This window comes from Kogia breviceps, chromosome 8, assembly GCF_026419965.1.
Source record: "Kogia breviceps isolate mKogBre1 chromosome 8, mKogBre1 haplotype 1, whole genome shotgun sequence".
Lineage (NCBI taxonomy): Eukaryota > Metazoa > Chordata > Mammalia > Artiodactyla > Physeteridae > Kogia > Kogia breviceps.
In genome coordinates, this window is record NC_081317.1 from 103,467,308 (window position 1) to 103,485,936 (window position 18,629).

Consider the following 18,629-nt stretch of genomic DNA (forward strand, 5'->3'; position numbering starts at 1 on the left):
CACCACCATCAACACCACCATCATCACCATCACCACCACCACCACCATCATCATCATCACCATCACCATCACCACCACCACCACCACCATCATCATCACCATCACCATCACCACCACCACCATCATCATCATCATCACCATCACCACCACCACCACCACCACCATCATCATCATCTTCTTCATCACCACCACCACCATCATCATCACCACCACCACTGCCATCATCATCATCACCATAACCACCACCACCACCACCACCACCACCATTATAACCACCACCACAACCATCATCATCATCATCATCACCATTACCATCACCACCACCACCACCACCATCATCATCACCATCACCACCATCATCATCATCTTCATCATCATCACCACCACCAATCATCATCACCAGGAAGTCTTCCTATATATCCTTTTCCATCTCTTTTTTAGCAGTTATTACACAGGCAAGGTTCTGGGAGGGAGGGGGTGATTCAAAGGATTGAGGGTGGTAAACTGTTGGGGTGTTTGCTTTGGGCATGTTGAGTTGGGTGGTAATGGTCTTGAGCTGGGCCAGGCCATTGCTGTGAGTGTCCAGGAGCTGGCCCTCCCCACAAATCGTACTTGGTCTAGAATAGCTGAAGCTGGGGTCAGGGAAGACATGTGGGGGAGACTCCCTTTAAGTTCTTTTGGAAACTCCAGCCTTCCTTCTTGTCCTGCCTGGCTTCTGAATAAATAGAAGGTCTGGCCTTTATTTTATGTAACCTGGAGAGTAAAATTAGAGTACCCTTTACCTGTGAGTACTGAGAGTGGGAAGGCTTGAGTTAACACCAAATTCTACCATTCCTAGTTACAGAACAGGGATTAGGTTCTTATCTTAAGATTAATTTATCAGAATGTCAGTTTCCTCATCTATAAGATGAGAATCATGACACCTACATTATTCGATGGTTGTGACAATCGGATGAGAGACTATGTATGAAGGCCCCGGTAGGCTGTAAAGCTGGGCAGGAAGGCACTAACTGAGATTCCACATGTCAGGCACTTGGCACGGTGCCTGGTGTGCAGATAGCACTCAACAAATGATGTGTGATAATGACGATGATGATGATAATTCTATCAATTCTCTTCATCCCTGTAAAGGGGTTACTGACACTCCCTTTCTTAGCTGCTTTGTTAGCAGTCTCGAAGCTATCTACATGCTCATTTTGTTTCTTCCTGGAGGAGGCAGTGAAAGAAAAGGGGCAAGAGGCCCAAAGCCTTCTGCAGGCAGACAGCTGACTCAGGGGGGCTTCCCCAAGGTCTCCTGGCCTCCTGGCTTCTCCTCCTGGAGCTCCTTCTTTGTGGCTTCCAGGGATATCTGACAGGGCTGGCTTCAGCCTAGAGCCTGGGCTAGTTTTGTTCTTTTTTCAAGTTTGGAGGCCAGGAGGGTGGGGGTCTCTCTGGCAGCTGAACTAAAAGCCCAAAACACCAGGGGAAACAAAAGGAGGTGGGGGGGAAAGGGAAGGAAAGCAAGCCGATAATTTCCTCGAAGGATAAACATCCGATTTTTTTCCCTCACCCAAAATAAACATGCTAGCCACAAGGAATTAAAAGCAGAAGAGAGGAGGATGTGTCTCGATTTGGGGCTGCTCTAGGAAGCTGACCTGCTATTTATGCTGGCCCTGGGCACCGACCGGAGCTGCCAATTACACTCTGGGCCCGGTCGGGTGGGTGCTGCGGGGAGAAGGGCCCAGAGAGAGGGAGGTTCACACACACTCAGAGAGTCCCTTCCAGGGCTGCCTTCCATGACGCTGCAAAGGGACACTTCCTTTTGCTTCTTCTTGTAGCTCTGCCGACAAGCCTGCCTGGTGGCGTAGAAGGGAGTAGGGAGTTCCTGCTGCCTGGGCTGGCGTCAAAGGCCCTTCTATAGCACAAGAGCTTGCTGTCCATCACCTGGGCAGGGAGCTGAATCTATCGGTATGGGGCAGTAGGGGGGTGGGTGCATCATCCAATCCCCTCCCATCACAAACTCCGTCTCCCACCTCCTGCTGTTCTTCAGATGCCTGTCACTAAAATCTTCCCACTAGTCAAGAGTGTGCTGGCCTGGGCTGAGGGGTTGGCACGCCTCTAGGAAGGCAATAACCCTGGGCCCAGGTGCAGCCTGCCCCTTTCATCTGGGGATCTCAGGCACTTTGCATGCATGAGTCACCCATCTTGCTGTATTCTAGCCAAGGAGGTGGGGAGTAATTAACTCTCGAGCAGAGGGGCTTGTTGAGGGAGTGGGGGTGGGGCTGAGGGGACTGGAGTTGAGGGCAGGGGAGTTTAGCCTATGAATGAGACCGTAGCAGAGAGGTGCCTCCAAGGGGGTTTTGGGTGGGAAAGCCAAGAGACCTTCAGAGAATGTCCAGGGGCAGTCAAGGCGCTGAAAATCCTTTCCTTGCAGACACCAAGGTGTTTCTTCACAGCTTTCTAAAAGCATAAATCAGATGATGCCCCTTCTCCCCTCCAGTCTACTTATCATTCCACGATTCCCCATCGTTTTCAGGGTATAGTCCAAAACGTGAACATGGCTGCAAGGCCTGGCTTGTTCTGGTCTTTGTCCATCTGTCCAGGTGGCCATGATTTTGGCCTTTCATTGCCCCCATCAGCCACGGGAGCTTGGAGGTGTCATTTCTCCTCTTTGTCCCCTGTCCCCACTCATCATTAACCCCTACCCCACTTCTCAGCCTTGAAGTTAAACATCATTTCCTCAGGAAGAAGAAGGCTTTTTTTTTTTTTTTTTTTGCGGTACGCGGGCCTCTCACTGTTGTGGCCTCTCCTGTGGCAGAGCACAGGCTCCGGACGCGCAGGCTCAGCGGCCATGGCTCACGGGCCCAGCCGCTCCGCGTCATGTGGGATCTTCCCGGACCTGGGCACGAAGCCGCGTCCCCTGCATCGGCAGGCGGACTCTCAACCACTGCGCCACCAGGGAAGCCCGGGCTTTTGTTTTTATTTTTTAAGTCAGCAGGCAGCTTTCTTTTATTTATTTTTATTTTTTATTTATTTATTTTTGGCTGCCTTGGGTCTTCGTTGTTGCGCCATGGGCTTTCTCTAGTTGTGGCGAGCGGGGGCCACTCCTTGTTGCAGTGTGCGGGCTTCTCATTGCTGTGGCTTCTCTTGTTGTGGAGCACGGGTTCTAGGCGCAGGGGCTTCAGTAGTTGTGGCTCCCGGGCTCTAGAGCACAGGCTCAGTAGTTGTGGTGCACGGGCTTAGTTGCTCTGCGGCGTGTGGGATCTTCCCAGACCAGGGCTCGAACACGTGTCCCTGTATTGGCAGGCAGATTCTTAACCCCTGCGCCACCAGGGAAGCCCAAGAAGAGGGCTTTTTGAGCCTTTACCACCCCCCACCCCCCATCACAAAGAGCGTCGCCTTTACACCTTATAACACTTGCCACATTTGCTGGAATTTGCTTGTGGTCATCTGATAAAGTTTGACCTCCCATAGTAGTCTGGAAGCTCCAAGAAGCAAGCCTCCTGTTGGGCCTGCCCTGGTCATACATGTAACCCCAGCACCTGGCAGGAGGTCAGGCACATACCAGGTGCTGACAATGTTTGTTAAATGAATGTCAGTGTTGGAAAGGACCATGGTGATAAACCACCCCCCACCCAGCCTCTTCTTCCTCCCTCAATTTCACAACTGAGGAAGCAGAATTTTAGAGAGGATAAGTGACTTGCTCAAGGTCACACGGTACCTCAGGGATCGTTCAGGGCTAGAGATTCCACCCCCCCCCCACCCGCCTGTCCATCCTTCCCACCCCACTTCTCCCCACCACCACTTGCATTTACAGGAATGCCCCAGGCCCCAGTGCTGGACATCAATTGATTTCCTCCTTTTGGTTTTAGAAGGAGGACAGGTTTGGAAACAGAACATCCAACCATTAAGCCCTGGATGATTTTTTTTTTTTTTTTTTTGGAAGAGAAAGTGTTCCATCCCCGGAGTGGGTTCCATACACAGACCATGGGTGGCGAGCACAGTGTACACACCTGCAACACGAAGCCTGAGGTCTGGTGGGCAGTTATCTCAGCTCAGGTTTGTTCTTGGGCTCACTGCTTCCTCCCGGAGCCTGGTGATTTAGCGTGTCCTGGTAATTTGGGGTCATGAACTGGATGCTGGCTTCAGGTTCGCCCAGGTGGAAGCGGCTCAGAAATCTGAAATCTGTCCATTTTCCAAGAAGCGGCTCAGAAATCTGTCCATTTTCCAAGAGGCTGGAAGGGCAAACAGACCACAGGGAAGTAGTGAGAGAGAACCGTGGACTTCAGAGCTGGAAGGGGCCTGAGAGGGAGGCCAGCTGTGGGGAGTGGAGAGAGCAGGAGGTGGCTGTGGCCATCGGTCTGAGGGCAGCAGATGCCTGGGGGAACCCTCTGGCTCCTGGCTGCAGGGGCAGCCTCTGGATGTTAGCAGCGTCTGGGAAGGACGCTTCCCAGAGGACAACGGGGATGGCCTTTGGTCGGTTTCTCCAGGCCTTTATTTGGCAGAACTCTGCCTTCTCACTCGTACGCAGAAAGGAAATGCCCAGACAGGTTGGCTGCCCACTTCCTCCACCCACCCCTCTTTTCCTGCAGGCTGTCCTGACTGAGGCCTGAATGCTTCTTTTCTTCATACCTGGTCAGCCCATGTGCCGGGGCTGAGCTCTGCAGAAGCATCTCTGCCGTTCTTCCAACCTCCTCCCCAGAAGCCCGGCCACCTCCCCCGGAGTCCCAGGAGACCTAGTGTGACAGGGTTCCTTCCCTGGCTCTGGCAGAGGTGAGAGGCAGCGCATATGGCCAGGCTTCTTCTCCCTGCCCTGAGGACCTGGATCCTGGAGGGGAGCGGGGTGTGGGCGAGACGTTCCTGGCCTGGACCCTGGGGAAGTCCAGTGGGTGCCCAGGCCAGAGGGGGCCTCCTCAGGGGGAGAGAATACAGGGGCATAGCGGGAGGTGCATCTTCTGGGACAAGTGTGAACAGGCCTAGCAGCAGGGCAAGGAGGGCGAGGCCCCAGGCACGGGGGAGAGGTTGAGGGAGGTGGTCAGAGGCATATTCCCATGCTCTTGTTTCCCAAACCCTGGGCCTCAGGCACCCTTGGTGGATGGTTGCCAGATAAAATACAGGTTGCCCAGTTCAACTTGAATTTCAGAGGAGCAACGAATACTCTGTTAGTGTAAGTATGTCCCCCATATTGCCTGGGCCATACTTATACTAGCAAATTGAATTGGGCAACATGTATTTATTTATTTATTTATTTATTTATTTATTTATTTATTTACCACCATCACTGCCCACCCCCTGGTTTTTTTCCCCTAAAATCTAGCAGCCTTCCCTGGCTGGAGGGAGTACTAGGGGTAGAGCCTGCCTGGAGCAGAGCTAGACAGGGGCTGATATAGCCTCAACTAATGGAGAACAGTAATCTCTAACACACGGAGAGCAGGAGGTAAGGGGCCGGCAGCCTAGATTCCTCCCTGAGCCGCCCCTTTACCCACCTGTGGTCCTTGGTCTGCACCCACCTCCATTCTTAGCAATGAAGAAGGCAAGTCCCCCCTACCTGCCACCCCCCCACACCCCCACTGTTTGCATTTCAGAGATGGTCTCAAGGAGAGGACAATTTTTAAACCAAAGAAACAAAACAATGATAATAATAATAATAATAGCAATAACACTGATATAGTGCTTCCTATGCCAGGCACAGTTCTAGGAACTCCACACATATTCACACAAGCCTCACGAGAGGAGACTATTTTTATTCCTAGTGCACAGATGGGATGGTGGTGCTGAGGGTGCCTGAGGCCCAGGGTTTTGGAAACACGACCAGGTCCTGGTGCAGAAGCTTCTCAGGGGCATGGATGGGGGAGAGGACCTCTATGGGTTCCCTCAGGTCTTATCTGGCTGTAATTGTGAATGTGATTGTGCATTAAAATTGGGCTTTTGAGGGCCTAGAAAATGGGTGCTTCAGGAGTTGTCTTGGGGGAAGGGCTGCATGGGATGGACTTCTGCTGGGCTGTAGGAGCCAATGCTGGGGATTTTCCACTAGGATGGGAGGGAGGGAGGGAGGGAGAAAAGAGGGAGCAGGTACTCTCCTGGCGGTGGCCTTTGCACTGAGGGCACCCAGGGGGCTGAAAAAGAATTGTAGTAACACGACCCTGGGAATGTGTGTGTGTGTGTGTGTATGTGTGTGCACACGTGTGTGCATGCTTTTATATGTGTGTGTGTGTGTGCCTGCATGCCAGAGAAAAGGTCATGGGTGAACTGGTGCATGGCAGGCACGGGGACAGGGGGGCCTTCCCCACGGAGCAGGGCAGGAAGGAACTGGGTGTCAGGGAGGGAATTGAAACTCATCACGAGATCAGAGCAAGTTGACAGAAAGAAATCCCCTGCACCCAGGGAGATCTTGCTCCCCTCTCCCAGCAGTCTGCTCTCTTGATTGAGCTAGGAGTGCCCTGGGGGCCTTGCAGCTCCTTTCGGGTCCCATTTCCAACAACGCTGGGGTTCTTGGGCTTCTTGGGCAGCTCCGCAAACCCGCCCCATCGCTCAGGAGAGGGGGCCCAAGTGCCGCCTGGCTGCTAGCCTCTGCGGCCTCCTCCCCTGGCTTGGCTGTGACTCCTTACACCTCCGTTTCCTGCCACAGAGGGCAAGAGGAACTGACCCTGTGCAAGTTCTAGAAGGAAGAGGGGTGAGTCAGGCCCTCAGGGCTGTGTGGGGAGAGATGAGGAGTTTGGAGGCTGTGGCTTCTGCGGTCACCGCTTTCTGTGGAAAGCCCCTTCCTGTATGGCACTGCTCTGTTCCCTGAGCTGCAGGGGGGCTGCTGCCATGCAGGAAGAGGGCGGCACTGCTGCCTGTGTTCGGGCCACTCCCCTTGTACCCTGGACCCACCCTGGATGGGCTCTTCCTGGGCTGAGGGCAGGGGTGGTGAGTACGCTTCAAAGGCTTCTGTGGCAGGAGGCCTCCGGCCACAGGGAGGAAGGAGGAGGGTGTCTCCTGAGCCAGTGGCTGGAACACAGAGACCTGGGCTTCTCAGGACGGGGTTGCCACATACGATGTGCAGGCGGGTCCCTGCACAACCCTAGGGGGTGCTGCTTCCATCCAGCTTTAAACCATACGCAGAGGCCGTTTGCTCACTTACTGGTCGGCACTGATGGGGAAGATGTTAGAGGTTAGAGATGTTCCAGACCTGGGCCCGGAGGTGGGGAGCAGGGAAAGTTAGGTCACCTCATCTAAAGCCGTGGGAAGGGGGTGTTCTGAGCCTGATCTCTACGAGACACTGGGAGGAGGTGAAAGACTCCTGTCATCAACAACTGGGAGAGGGCCTTCATAGAGACTCATCCTCTGAGTTTGAGTCCTGGGGACTGCAAAGCTGAAATGCTCGGGAATGGCCCTGGGGCAGCACCTGAAAGTTCATCTCTTCACCCCCAGCCTCCCAGATCTGTGGAGCTGGCTTACCACTGCTTGGGAGTGGCTCATCACATGGGCTGGACCACCCCCATCGGGCTTATCAGGGTTTAGAGGCATCCAAGAGACTGAGAAGGGGACGCTACACCCAGTCTAGCACCCCCCAGCCACCCCAGGATTCGGGAGAGCTGGGTAGACAGCACCTGGGCTAGAATTCAGAAGCTCTGAGCTGGAGGGAAATCTTGGACCCTGGGATCCAGGCCCCACAACACTGACAGCTGCTTCTGGGGTCTGCCAGGCGTGGGGGAGGGTGGCTTTATCCAGGCGCCACTCCTGCCCTCTACGAGTTTATAATATAGGACAATTAACAATGGACTAATAACAAGCTAGGCCTTTGCAGGGTGGCCTCAGCCAGCAGCACAGAGAGCAGCCCTGGCAGACAAGGTCCTATCCCAGCAGGGGTCCTGGAGTCTCTCCAGCAGGCCTGCTCTTTAGACCTCCAACAGCACAGGACAGCGTTCCCTTGTGTCCTTGCTCCCACCTGACCTGTCATCTGGTCCTCAGTGGGCCCTCTAGTGTCCCCCTCTGGCTGGGAGGGAGGCCCCCATTTGGGGGGCCCCCCTCAGCCTCTCCTGGGACTCACGGTGCCCGGCACCTGGCTTGGAGCTGCCCTGTCACCCCAGGCCGGGAGCTGCATCTAACTAACCAAGGCAGCCATGCTCTTGCCTGGCCTCTCCCTGCCCTCCCAAGTGCTTCCTGGCAGGGGACAGTGGCCCTGAAGAAGAGATAAAAATTGAACAGCAGCCTAATAAGCGTCCCACTGAGCGCCCGGCTCAGGTCTGTAATTTGTCTGGCTCTTCGCGGGGCCGGCTGCGGTGATGGGAGTACTGATGCCTTTCTGCCGAGATTAATGATGTCCTGGCGGTGGTGGGTGGGAGGCCCGAGCCTTTTATTTTTTGTGCCATTAAATGACATCCAGAGACTTCCACTCAGGAGCTGAAAAGCCCTCATTCCATCACATCCAGTTACTTCTGGAGAATATTTGCTGAGGGGCTGATCCTGCTGGCTTGAGAGGCTTGGGGCCGAGGGGACCACTTTGACTTTGGTGGGAGTGAGGGGGGTGATGCCAGGAGGATTTTCTGAGCTGGGGAGAGGTTACCCCCGGCTCCTCTGGAGAGGAGAACCCAGGAGAGCTGGAGAGCAGAAGTGCCATTCCTAACTATCCAGTAAGTGGATCCCCAGGCCTCCTCACTCCGCCCTGTGGCTGGGGGCAGGGGTGGGGAGGGGAGCGAGAAGAGTGGAGACTCAAAAACGGTCCATTTAGCCCCCAGTTATCAATTCCAGCATTTGGTGGTGGTGATGGCTGCCCGCAGTTGCGGGTGAAATTTGGGGATTATCTGTGGTTTCTCGATGATCTGTTCAATACAGCTTTGGGCAGTTGATGTTGGGCTCGACTGGGGCATGTTCTGGAAGAGGGCTGCCTGGGGCCTGTGGAGACGGCAGGCGGTTCCTAGCCACGGTGAGAGCTGCCCAGGATGGCCCCATCTGGGCCGCTGCCAGGCCCCCAGTCCTATCCGCTCTGCCAGGTGGGTGGGGCGCTTCGGAGGCAGAAGAGGGCTGCCTGACACAAGCCCACACGGTGACTCAGGGGCTGGGGCCCGGGGCTCCTGGGGCCTGGCCAGGTGAACCACCATGGGAGGTCATGGGGGGGCGGGAGAGGGGTTGTTTGGCAGTGGGCTGTGTGTGTTTGTGTCTGTGTGCGTTGTGTGTGTTTGGGTTGGGCTGGCCTCCAGGCAGGGCCCCCTTCCCTGCTGCCTGGCCTGCACTGTGTCTCCCCTCACTGCCACCAGGCCTGGTGGATTTCCTCCCAGCCTCGGGCCCTGCGCCTGATGCCTCCTACTGTTGACCCTGCTTGGAGCTCGGCTGCCTTCATGCCCTCGGCCCGTGCTTTCAAACATTTCCCCACGACGCCCCTTATCTCAGTCACCCACGGTGCCCCGCAGGCCTTTAGATGCCACAAGCAGGACTTCAACCCCACGGCGTGGCAAGTTGCCTGTCCCTCCTCTCGGACCCCTGTGGGTGGGTGGCTCGCCCAGAAGCTGTTCAGTTCAGCTGCCTGTGGTTCTGGGGAGCAGATTCTGGCTGCCTGGTCCAGAGCCCAGGGACCCTCCTCTGCCCATCCCCCATCCCATGCTGCAAGGAGCAGCCCCTCTGCAGGTCCCCGAGGCCAGCCTGGGGAGGCGAGACCGAGCCTGACGTGGCCTGTTAGCTCCCCTGGCTCTGTGGCACGATTCTCGGCTCACTCAGGGCCTTGGAGAGGCTTCTGGATTGAGCTGTGGCACGCAGGGGGATTCTCCTGGCTCACCCTTGAGGAGCGTGACGTGGGCTCGTGACACCCCTGGGCGAGGCGCTGAGGTGAGGCGTGGCACAGACCACAGCTCCCGGGACTTGTCGTCCCCATGCGGTGCTGGGCCACAGCCCTCCTCCAGCGGAGGGGCGTGTGGGTGCGTCGCCGAGGCCACCCAAGGCAGCGGGAAGGCTTTGCTGCCCCTCGGTCCCCACACCAGGGCCCAGAAATCTGGTGGTCGGGGTTGGGGGAGAGGGAACGTGGGTGAACGGCTGCAAAGAGCCTTGCCCCGGAAAGCAGAAGGAAGTGAACTTGCTATTAACTGCAGACCCTCGGTCAGCCAAGCCCCTCACTGTTCTGGGCTCCGCTCTCCTCCTTCACCCGGGGGAATGGCGGCCGCTATGCTGCCCACCCCACACGGTCGGGCAAGGGGCAGGTCCAGGAGGGGCAGGGCAGGCTGGCGGAGAGGCTGGGCGTGCGCGGCCCCACTGGCTCGGCGTTGGGACAGGGAGGGTGTGTACACCGAAATCGTCATTTGCGGGCACAGTGCTCACAGAAGCGGCTGCCTGTGCAGGTGTTAAAGGAACTTGACCGTGTGTTTGTGAACGTGGGGTGTGAGAATGTGCAGATCCGTGTGTGTGTTTGAATGGGCACACGTGGGTGTGTCCTCTATACAAACACACTCATTGATTCAAAGTCCACAGTGGGGGACTTCCCTGGTGGTCCAGTGGTAAAGAATCCGCCTTCTAGTGCAGGGGATGCGGGTTCGATCCCTGGTCAGGGAGCCCACGGGCCACAACTAGAGAGAAGCCCTCGCGCCGCAACGAAGAGCCTGTGTGCCGCGATGAGAGATTCCGCGTGCCACAACTAAGACTCGACACAGCCAAAAAAATAAAAGTAAATAAATGAATACTTAAAAACAACAGCAAAAAGAGACAGAGGTGAGCTCTTCCCTCAAGGAATCTGTCTAGTCTCATGGTGGAAGTGGGACCCAGGCAAGAGAAAAACGTAAAGAAATACAGAAGAGAGAAAAGCAGGTGAGTGACGGCGTACAACAGGGTGTTTTCTGCTGTTAAAGTCGTCCCTTGGCTTCATCCACACCGCACGTCTCTAGGCCTCTGGAGGCCTCCTGTCCTCTCGCTCTGGTCCATTGCTGCTGCAATCTCCAGCAGCTCTCCAGGGCACCCACCAAAGTCACACCTGTGCCGAGCTTCTGAGATCCTCCACAGCCTTCTCCCACTTGCTCCTTTCATAACCATCACAGGGGGCCTCCTTCTCATTTTTAAAAACAGTCTTTGCCTCTGTAGTTTCCCCAGCTCAGAGTTCCCTTTTCCCTTCACTCAAGAATTCAAATCTCTTCCTCCTCCAGGACCTGGCCTATGCCCGGCCTCCTCCAAGTAGCCTCGGGTTAATATGGATTTGTAGATCATCTAGATCCAACCCGTCATTTTCTAGATGAGGAAGCTGAGGCCCAGAGACATTAGCTGACTTGCTTAAAAGTCAAATCACTAGCTAGAGACTGGAAATCAACGTTTCCGCACCTTGCAGTAAAATACCTTTCACTCTTCCTGGCTGAAGAGGGTGTGTCATCCTGGAGGGAAAAGGATCCTGGGAAGGGACAGGACTGTCCCTAAGTCCACATGATCTCCAGTCGTCCGTACAGCCAGAAACACAGTTAAGTACTTAATTATATGCCGCTCTGCATCATTATTTGTTTCCGAAGGAGATTGTAAGCCCCTTGAAGGCAGGGAACTTTCCCTGTGCCCTGGATTGTGTTCTCTCCAAAGCCCTTAGTATGGGGCACATGGAAGGCGTCACGTGGTATGGCTGGAACCCCGGCCAGAGCTTTCATCGGCGAGAATAATTTTATCATCTCCATTTCTGGCAACAAACGAAACAGCATGGAAGCCAAAGGGACTCTGTCCAGGGGCAAGTCCGGTTCCTCAGTTTTCATGTAGATGGAAGGGGGGTGGCCATGGGAGTGCACGACAAACCATAGTTTGGGCGAAGATCCACAGGGACTAATAATGAGTTTCAGGCCTGATGGGTTTCCAGCTTCCCTGCCTGCTGCTGATATCACAGGAAAAGCACCCGTGGCTCGGGAGGACGAGCCATGGCAGGGGTGGAAAAGGTCTCTGGAGCACACACCCCTTTTCCTCCTCTGTCCCTTTCACTGCTCCTCCAGGCATCACCTAACGCTCCTTCCCCGTCCCCCCCGCCCCCTCGGAGAGCACTGGGTCCTGTGGAGGCGCCTTCAGGGGACTGTTGTGACCCTGACATTTAACGTGGTGCTCGGAGGTACTGCCCTAGTTTATGCGACTCCCACACGTGTGGGGAAGCATCGTGGGCTGAGGTGCTAGTTTCTAGCCGCCGGAGATCGCAGTGCTTGGACGGGTGGAAGAGGCTCCGTGATGAGAGGGGGACCCAGGGAATTGGAGAAATTGATCTTCGCCTGGGCAAGATACGTTTTTCTTTCCTTTCTCTCTTTGTATCCAGGCTTGAAAGGGTGTCTTTGGCAGAGGCATTTAAACAGATTTACAGATTGGCAAGGTGCTGGGGGCACCTGGGGAAAGGTTCACCAGTGGAAATGTTGCACCAACTCCGCTTCGAGGGCAGTCCACAGCCTCCTGTGACTGGTGGTCCCTGCTCAGCGCATCTGAAGGGCTCCACGCTCCCCTCCTCTCCTCTGGGGCCTGGGGCAGTAGGCTTGTAAAAGTACCTTCTCCGGCTTCCCAGTGGGTGGAGGTTGGTTAGGGTCCCTGGGTAAGAGGAAATGGCTGATGACACCCACCCACCCTCCTGTCAGCCTGGGGAGGTGCCCTGTGTGCTCCCCAGTTGGCATTTGTGCATTCCACATTCTCTTCCTTCCCTTGTCTGGGGGGAGGGAGGTGGGGTGGGTCATAGAGTGCACAGGGATTACTATATTTCCCACTTTCCTGGAGAGAAACCTAAGGCTCAGAGAGGGGGCATGGCCCACAGAGGGTCAGGTGAGTCACCGGTGGCATCAGCATTGCAGGAGCCAGGTGTCCCGGGCTCCCCAGCTCCCCAGCTCTGGTGGTAGGAGGACCAAGGCCAAGCAGCCTGGGTTAGCCATTGGGAAATTTTGGGAAATGGGTCCTCTGAAGAGTTCCAGGAGGGCTGTTCCGAGAAGCCAGTGGAGGCGGCATGGCCAGGGAAGTCTTCGCCCCACCACTGAGATGGCCCAGAGCAATTCACGACCAATGAAGACAGACCGGCAGGGTGGCATTCCACATGGCCCTCTTGCCCAGATCAGACTCAACTCTAGGGTACAATTACCTGCAGAAGTGGTGTGGGGTAGCTGCCTGCACATGCCATTTGAAACTACTGGGGGAGATGCTTCTCTCTTAGGCTCCAGTTACTCCCTTTGGGACTCTGCCTTATAGATCCACCCACCCCGCTAAAGCCACCATCTAGGACGATGGAACTTGCTTCTGGGAGGAGACCATATCTGGTGCCAACATCTCTTTGAAGACACTCATCCTGGTTTATTCTCAAGAAACACCACCCTTTGACTCCACCTCCAAGACTCATGGGTATGGTCAAGGTCCTGACTTCCCCATGAATGCATGAAGCATCCACTTCCACCCCAGAATTCATCCTGGCTTTGAAGGATGGGAAGGCCTTACCTCGAGTTTTGCTTTCTTTAGGAAGGAGAGAGATGGTCTTCCCTTCCTGAAGATAGACCAAGAACTGGTAGCGATGGAAGCCACTTTGTGCTGGTGGGGAAGGAGGCTGGTAGGCTGTGGGTAGAAAAACGAGAGAGGGTGGGCTCTACATCCCACAGTACCCAGGGGTTCCTGGCTATTCTGGGCAGGGGGAAAGAGAATCATTCTTGGTCCTTTTCATGGACCCCTCCTGGGGTCCCAGCTGGGGGCCCACCCACTGCAAACCATTAGGATTTATCTTTGGCAGGATCTCATCTTCAGCAGCTTCATTTAAGAAGCACATTATCTGGGGTGGCGAGAGGAGGAGGTGTGGACTGGTTGAAGGTCTGGGATGCTGGCTGGGCTCTTGGGCCTTTCTGGGCCAGTGGGTGTTGGCGTTGTCCTCTTTTTGCTTTAGTCTGTCCTGATGGATGTCCTGCCTCAAGAGAAACTCATCTTCCTCTACGAGTGTTTTTGGCAGGGGATTTTTATTTATTTTTTCAGCATTTCCTTATGAACTAAATCCCCAAAGAAGCCAATTTCTTGGCTGGATCCGGAGGATCTGGAAGTGGTTACGGGGGTGGGTGGGACTCGGTTCAAAGGTTTGATCATGGAAGCTGTAGGATCTGCGGGCTCGGGGCACCGGGAACCGACTCAGTCTCTTCCGGAGGAGAATACCTCTCTCCCTTCCTTTCGCTCTTTGTGCGGGAGGTACTCTTTTTCAGGGGAGAAGCGGGGTGGGGACATCTCTCATCCTTCCCCCAAGTCTATGCAGGGCCTTGGGGTTTTGCAGGCAGACTTTTGCGGGCCATTCCAGCTGGGCCTCCTTCCAAGAGTGTGGGCCTCTTCCTCCTCCCCTTTGCTCCCTTCATCACCCTTTCCAAGGAGCCAAGCATCTTCCTGGGGGTGGGTGGGGATGAAGTGTTTGCAAGGAGGATGCTGGGGGGAGGGAGTACTGGTACACTGTGGCCACCTCCCTCTCCTGATCGTGAGACAAGAGCCACTTGCTGCTCAAAGCTGTGGAAGCGTTCCTTGTGGTGCACTTCTGGTCACTGGGGCCTCTGGAGTGCCCACAGCCAGGGGAATTCCTGACTATTCATTTCTCCCTGGGTTTTTGCATTGCAGAGCAGATGTGTGTGTGTGTGCGTGTGTGTGTGTGCGTGCACGCCCGCAGAATGAGAACAGCACAGGGTGTGCCAGGAGCCATGTGAATTTGTGTGAATTGGGGTCTACGCTGGGGCGGGTGCAGGTGTTGGCGGAGCCGACGGGCATATGGGAGCTGAGGCTGTTTTGGAGGGTCTCTGTCAGCGTGTGTGTACATGTGGGTAAACTGATGCTTTTTTACAAATGCTGCCAACCAATGAGGGAACTCAGTGGTTCTATGCAGCTGAGAATTTATCCTCGGGGGAGATAGAGACGCAACCCCGTCTTACTAGGGCTTTCCTGAAGAGGTCTCCCTCCAAAAGTAGGGATGAGAGGTATGAGGAGAAAAGGAGGGGGTCACACTTGTTGAGCCACTTTTCAGGGCCAGGGCCTGGCTAAGTGCTTTCCCTGTGACATCTCCCTAATCTTCACCACAACTTGGTAAGGTGGGTGTCACGGCCATTTTCTGGACGAGGAAACTGAGACTCTGAGAGGTGAAGTCAGGCTGACGGTCAGTGGTGGAGCTGGGCTTTGAATCCAGGCCCATCCGGTGCCCGAGTCCGTGTTGCTTTACGGAACCATGATGCTCGGTCGGTTTTTCTTTCTTTCTTTTTTTTTTTTTTTAAATAAATTTTATTTATTTATTTATTTATTTTGGGCTGCATTGGGTCATTGCTGCTGCGCGTGGGCTTTCTCTAGTTGCGGCGAGGCGGGACTACTCTTCGTTGAGGTGCACGGGCTTCTCATTGCGATGGCTTCTCTTGTTGCGGAGCACAGGCTCTAGGCACATGGGCTTCAGTAGTTGTGGCTTGTGGGCTCAGTAGTTGTGGCTCACAGGCCCTAGAGCGCAGGCTCAGTAGTTGTGGCGCGCGGGCTTCATTGCCCCGCGACATGTGGGATCTTCCCGGACCAGGGCTCGAACCCGTGTCCCCTGCATTGGCAGGCGGATTCTTAACCACTGCGCCACCAGGGAAGCCCTCGGTTGGTTTTTCTTGCTCAACCCTTTGCCAGAGGCCAGCTCACCACCTGAACATCCCCTTCAAGTTGAGTGGAGGGCATGCCCTTGCTGGTGGGATCCCAGAGGGAGGGGGGGTGGGAAGCTGATGGTGAGAATGGGGAGGGGGAAGAGGAGGGCATCAGAGAAAAGGGGGCGTCCACGCAGCCCCCCGCAGCCACACGGTGGGACTGGGGCAGGGGAACCAGAGCTACCTGCTAATCCCATGAAGGGGCTGCGGTTCGAGTTCTGGGTTCTCTCCCAGCAGAGCCCTGCAGGTTACTGTGGGCTCTATCCCTTATTGGTTGTGTGACGTGGGGCAGGTGGTTCTGGGCCTCAGTTTCCTTCTCTTTAAAATGGAGATCTTGATGGCAGCGACCTTAAAAAGCAGTTGTGAAGATAAGATCAGAATGTCCAAGTGAAGTCTTAGATGAGCGCTTTGTACACTGTGAAGCGTCCACATACAGTCGGATTGCTGTGATTCTTGTGATCACCCTCGTTGCCCTGGCTGGGGGAAGGGGCGCTGGAGGGTCTCACTCACGTGATAACTCCTGGCCCCGAATCTTCCCTTTCTTCATGTCAGCGCCCTGAAAATAAGAGACAGGCACAGGCGAGGGTTACTCCCGGGGCAGCAAGGAGGCCATGCCGTCACACTTAGTCCAGGTGGGCTCTGCTGAGTTCTTTCTCTCGGAGGGAGTAGGATGGAAGAGGAGGAAGCTGTCTGGCTGTCCTGGGGGACGCTGCCAGAACGGGTCGTGGGGTCTGGAGTAGTGCCTTGGGGGTCTGGGGAGAGAGGACAGGTGCAAACATTGCTGAGGGTGGCCTGGTGGCGAGGGACGGACCCCTGATCTCTGGAAAGCCTGACAGGACCCTTCCAGAAGGGCTGCCCCACTCTCACCATCTGTGCCCCCAGGCTGGGCCCAGGACGCACCTCTGGGGCCTGCGGGGTCTGGTCAGATCTAGGGCGGGGGCTGACCAGCCTCACTGGTTGCCCGTCCTCTCGGGTTCTCTTTGGGGCCTTCAGAATACTCAGCCAACGGCTGCCTGCGCAGCCAGAAGGGCAAGGAAGGGCCGGAGGAGGCCAGACTGCCTGATTCTGAGGCAGCTACGCCCCCCAGCCTCGACCGGACTCAGCCCACCCCCCTGGGCCAGTGGGACAGCCTCAATTTCCCTCTTTCTCTCCCTCCCCCTTCCCTCCCTTCTCCCCTCCGCTCAGTGTCTGTGGGATCATGAGGTGATGGGGGGGGCAGGTGTTAATTACTGTTGGTGCAGGACCGGGAGAATGAAAGGCACTGGAGCTGGGGCCCTGGTTTTGCGCCACAGCTCAGAGCCCCGGGGCCACGCCAGGGAGTCCTGCGGCCCCTAGGTGTGGGGTTTTGTAGCCTTAATTTAAGATGGTGATTAGCGGGCTCTTGACCGACTGGGCCAGCACCCAACTGTGCCCTGGCCACCCTTCCACTGAGCCGTTCTGGTGCAGACCCTGCTCCTTCCCCTCGAGAGAGGTGCTCAGGGTGCAGATGGGGGGCGATGAGGATGGGGGAGCATGGGATTTCTTCTCAGTTCTCTCTGGAGATTCTCAGAGTCACCTGGCTGACCCAAACCCTGGTGTGGTTGACTTTGTACCAAATGCAAGCCCCTCCCCCCATTCCAGAGCCTCCCCCACCCAATCTCCCTTTTAGGCTGCAGCCTGCCCTCCGGCTCTTCTCACTTTGGGCCTTTTTTTGCCAGAACGTCCCTCTCCCCCAGGCTCCTCCGTGTCCATCTAGGTTACCTTGGGTCGGAAGGAGGGGCAGGAGACTGCAGAAGGATGGATGCCCCCCACTTTAAGCCCCGCTCCCTCTGTTTCCTTCACGTCCTGTGACATCCCTGCCCCTTCCCTCCCTCTGCGGAGGAGCCTGTCGGACGCAGCAGAGCGCGCTCTCCCTTCCCAGCACAGCCCCCTTCCCCTCAGTATCAGGCCGGTGGGTGTGGCCAGGGGGCACTGGGGTGCCAGGATGGGGCGGGGGGTGGGTACAGAGGCCCCTCCCCTGGATACCCTTCTCTCCCAGGAGAGGTGGGGAGGGCCCTAGGCCTCGCAGCCACTCTCCCCCAATAGGTCTCTGGCCACCCTAGCGAGACTGAGAGATGGGGGATGGGGGCTGAGGCCAGGGAAACCCAGCCCAGCCCAGCACGGCCTCCTCTGCGCTCCCAGCCTCCCCCTCATTCCTTTCCAAGTCCTGCCGGCCAGCAGTTTGTTTAAACAAAACAATAGCAACCTAAGCTGGCTGTTTCTTTTCAATTCCCCACAGGCTTGGGTCCCACCCAGAGTGATAAACAGGCCTCTCTCCTGGTGTGAGCTCAGCCCGGCGGGGGGGGGGGGGGGGGGCTGAGGGTGCGGATGGGCCCCCGGGGCCCCGTAAGGTCAGAGCAGTGTGGAAAGTCTGATGGGAGCCTTGGTCAGGGTGGGGAGGCTCTCCGTCCCTCCCTTTCACTCTGGGGAGTCTTTTCTCCCCGACTGGGGCCAGCTTGGCAAAGACACACGCAAACCCTTGGATTCGTCAGTAGAGCTGGCGGCCCTGCCTGCCCACCTTCCCCTGCCCGCTGCCCCTGAGCTCAGCTGAGGCAGCTGCCTCCGGGCCCCGACCAGAGGGCACTGATGGCCTTGAGAGCCTTTAGGGTCTCTCTGGAGCCTGTCCCATGGACAGGTGCTGGTCCTTGCTGGAAGGAAGAGCATGGAGGGAAGGCTCTGGGGAAGGACCAGGCCATAGAAGGGCCCCCTGAGTGTGGTCAGCACAGCTGGTACGTACTCGCGTTGGGCTGAATATTGGCGAAGCTCCTTCTGGGCCATAAATCTTCCCTCCTTGGTCTGTCCTTGGGGGCCTAAAATTTCTAGCACAGAATCAATACCTGGTGGGGGACTTAGGAAACTAAATCCAAAGAGTGAGAAAGTTGAGCCCCCAAAGTCAGACGACTTGTCCAGAGTGGGAGAATTCCAGAATGTTCCAGGAGGAGGGCGCCCCAGGCCCTTCGACCTTGGACCTGCAATGCTGACCTGTGCCTCTTCTAGGACATCATGACAATCCCATCCCTCCTCTAGGAGGCGTTTTGGGGAAGACCATTATTAGTGTACACA

The 18,629-nt window shown here is 56.1% G+C and overlaps 1 protein-coding gene across 1 annotated transcript in view; it reads right to left on the reverse strand.

Annotated features, from left to right (window-relative positions):
* Nucleotides 1–4,024: 4,024 nt before the first annotated feature.
* PEBP4 (phosphatidylethanolamine binding protein 4) overlaps nucleotides 4,025–18,629 on the reverse strand; it is a 215,637-nt gene continuing 201,032 nt past the window's right edge. Inside the window, exons 6-9 of the mRNA XM_059070951.1 lie at nucleotides 16,059–16,104; nucleotides 13,363–13,476; nucleotides 4,199–4,214; nucleotides 4,025–4,160 (exon numbers count right to left, since the gene is read on the reverse strand). Coding sequence (XP_058926934.1) covers nucleotides 4,025–4,160; nucleotides 4,199–4,214; nucleotides 13,363–13,476; nucleotides 16,059–16,104 — 312 coding nt within the window. The remainder of the gene's footprint in view (nucleotides 4,161–4,198; nucleotides 4,215–13,362; nucleotides 13,477–16,058; nucleotides 16,105–18,629) is intronic.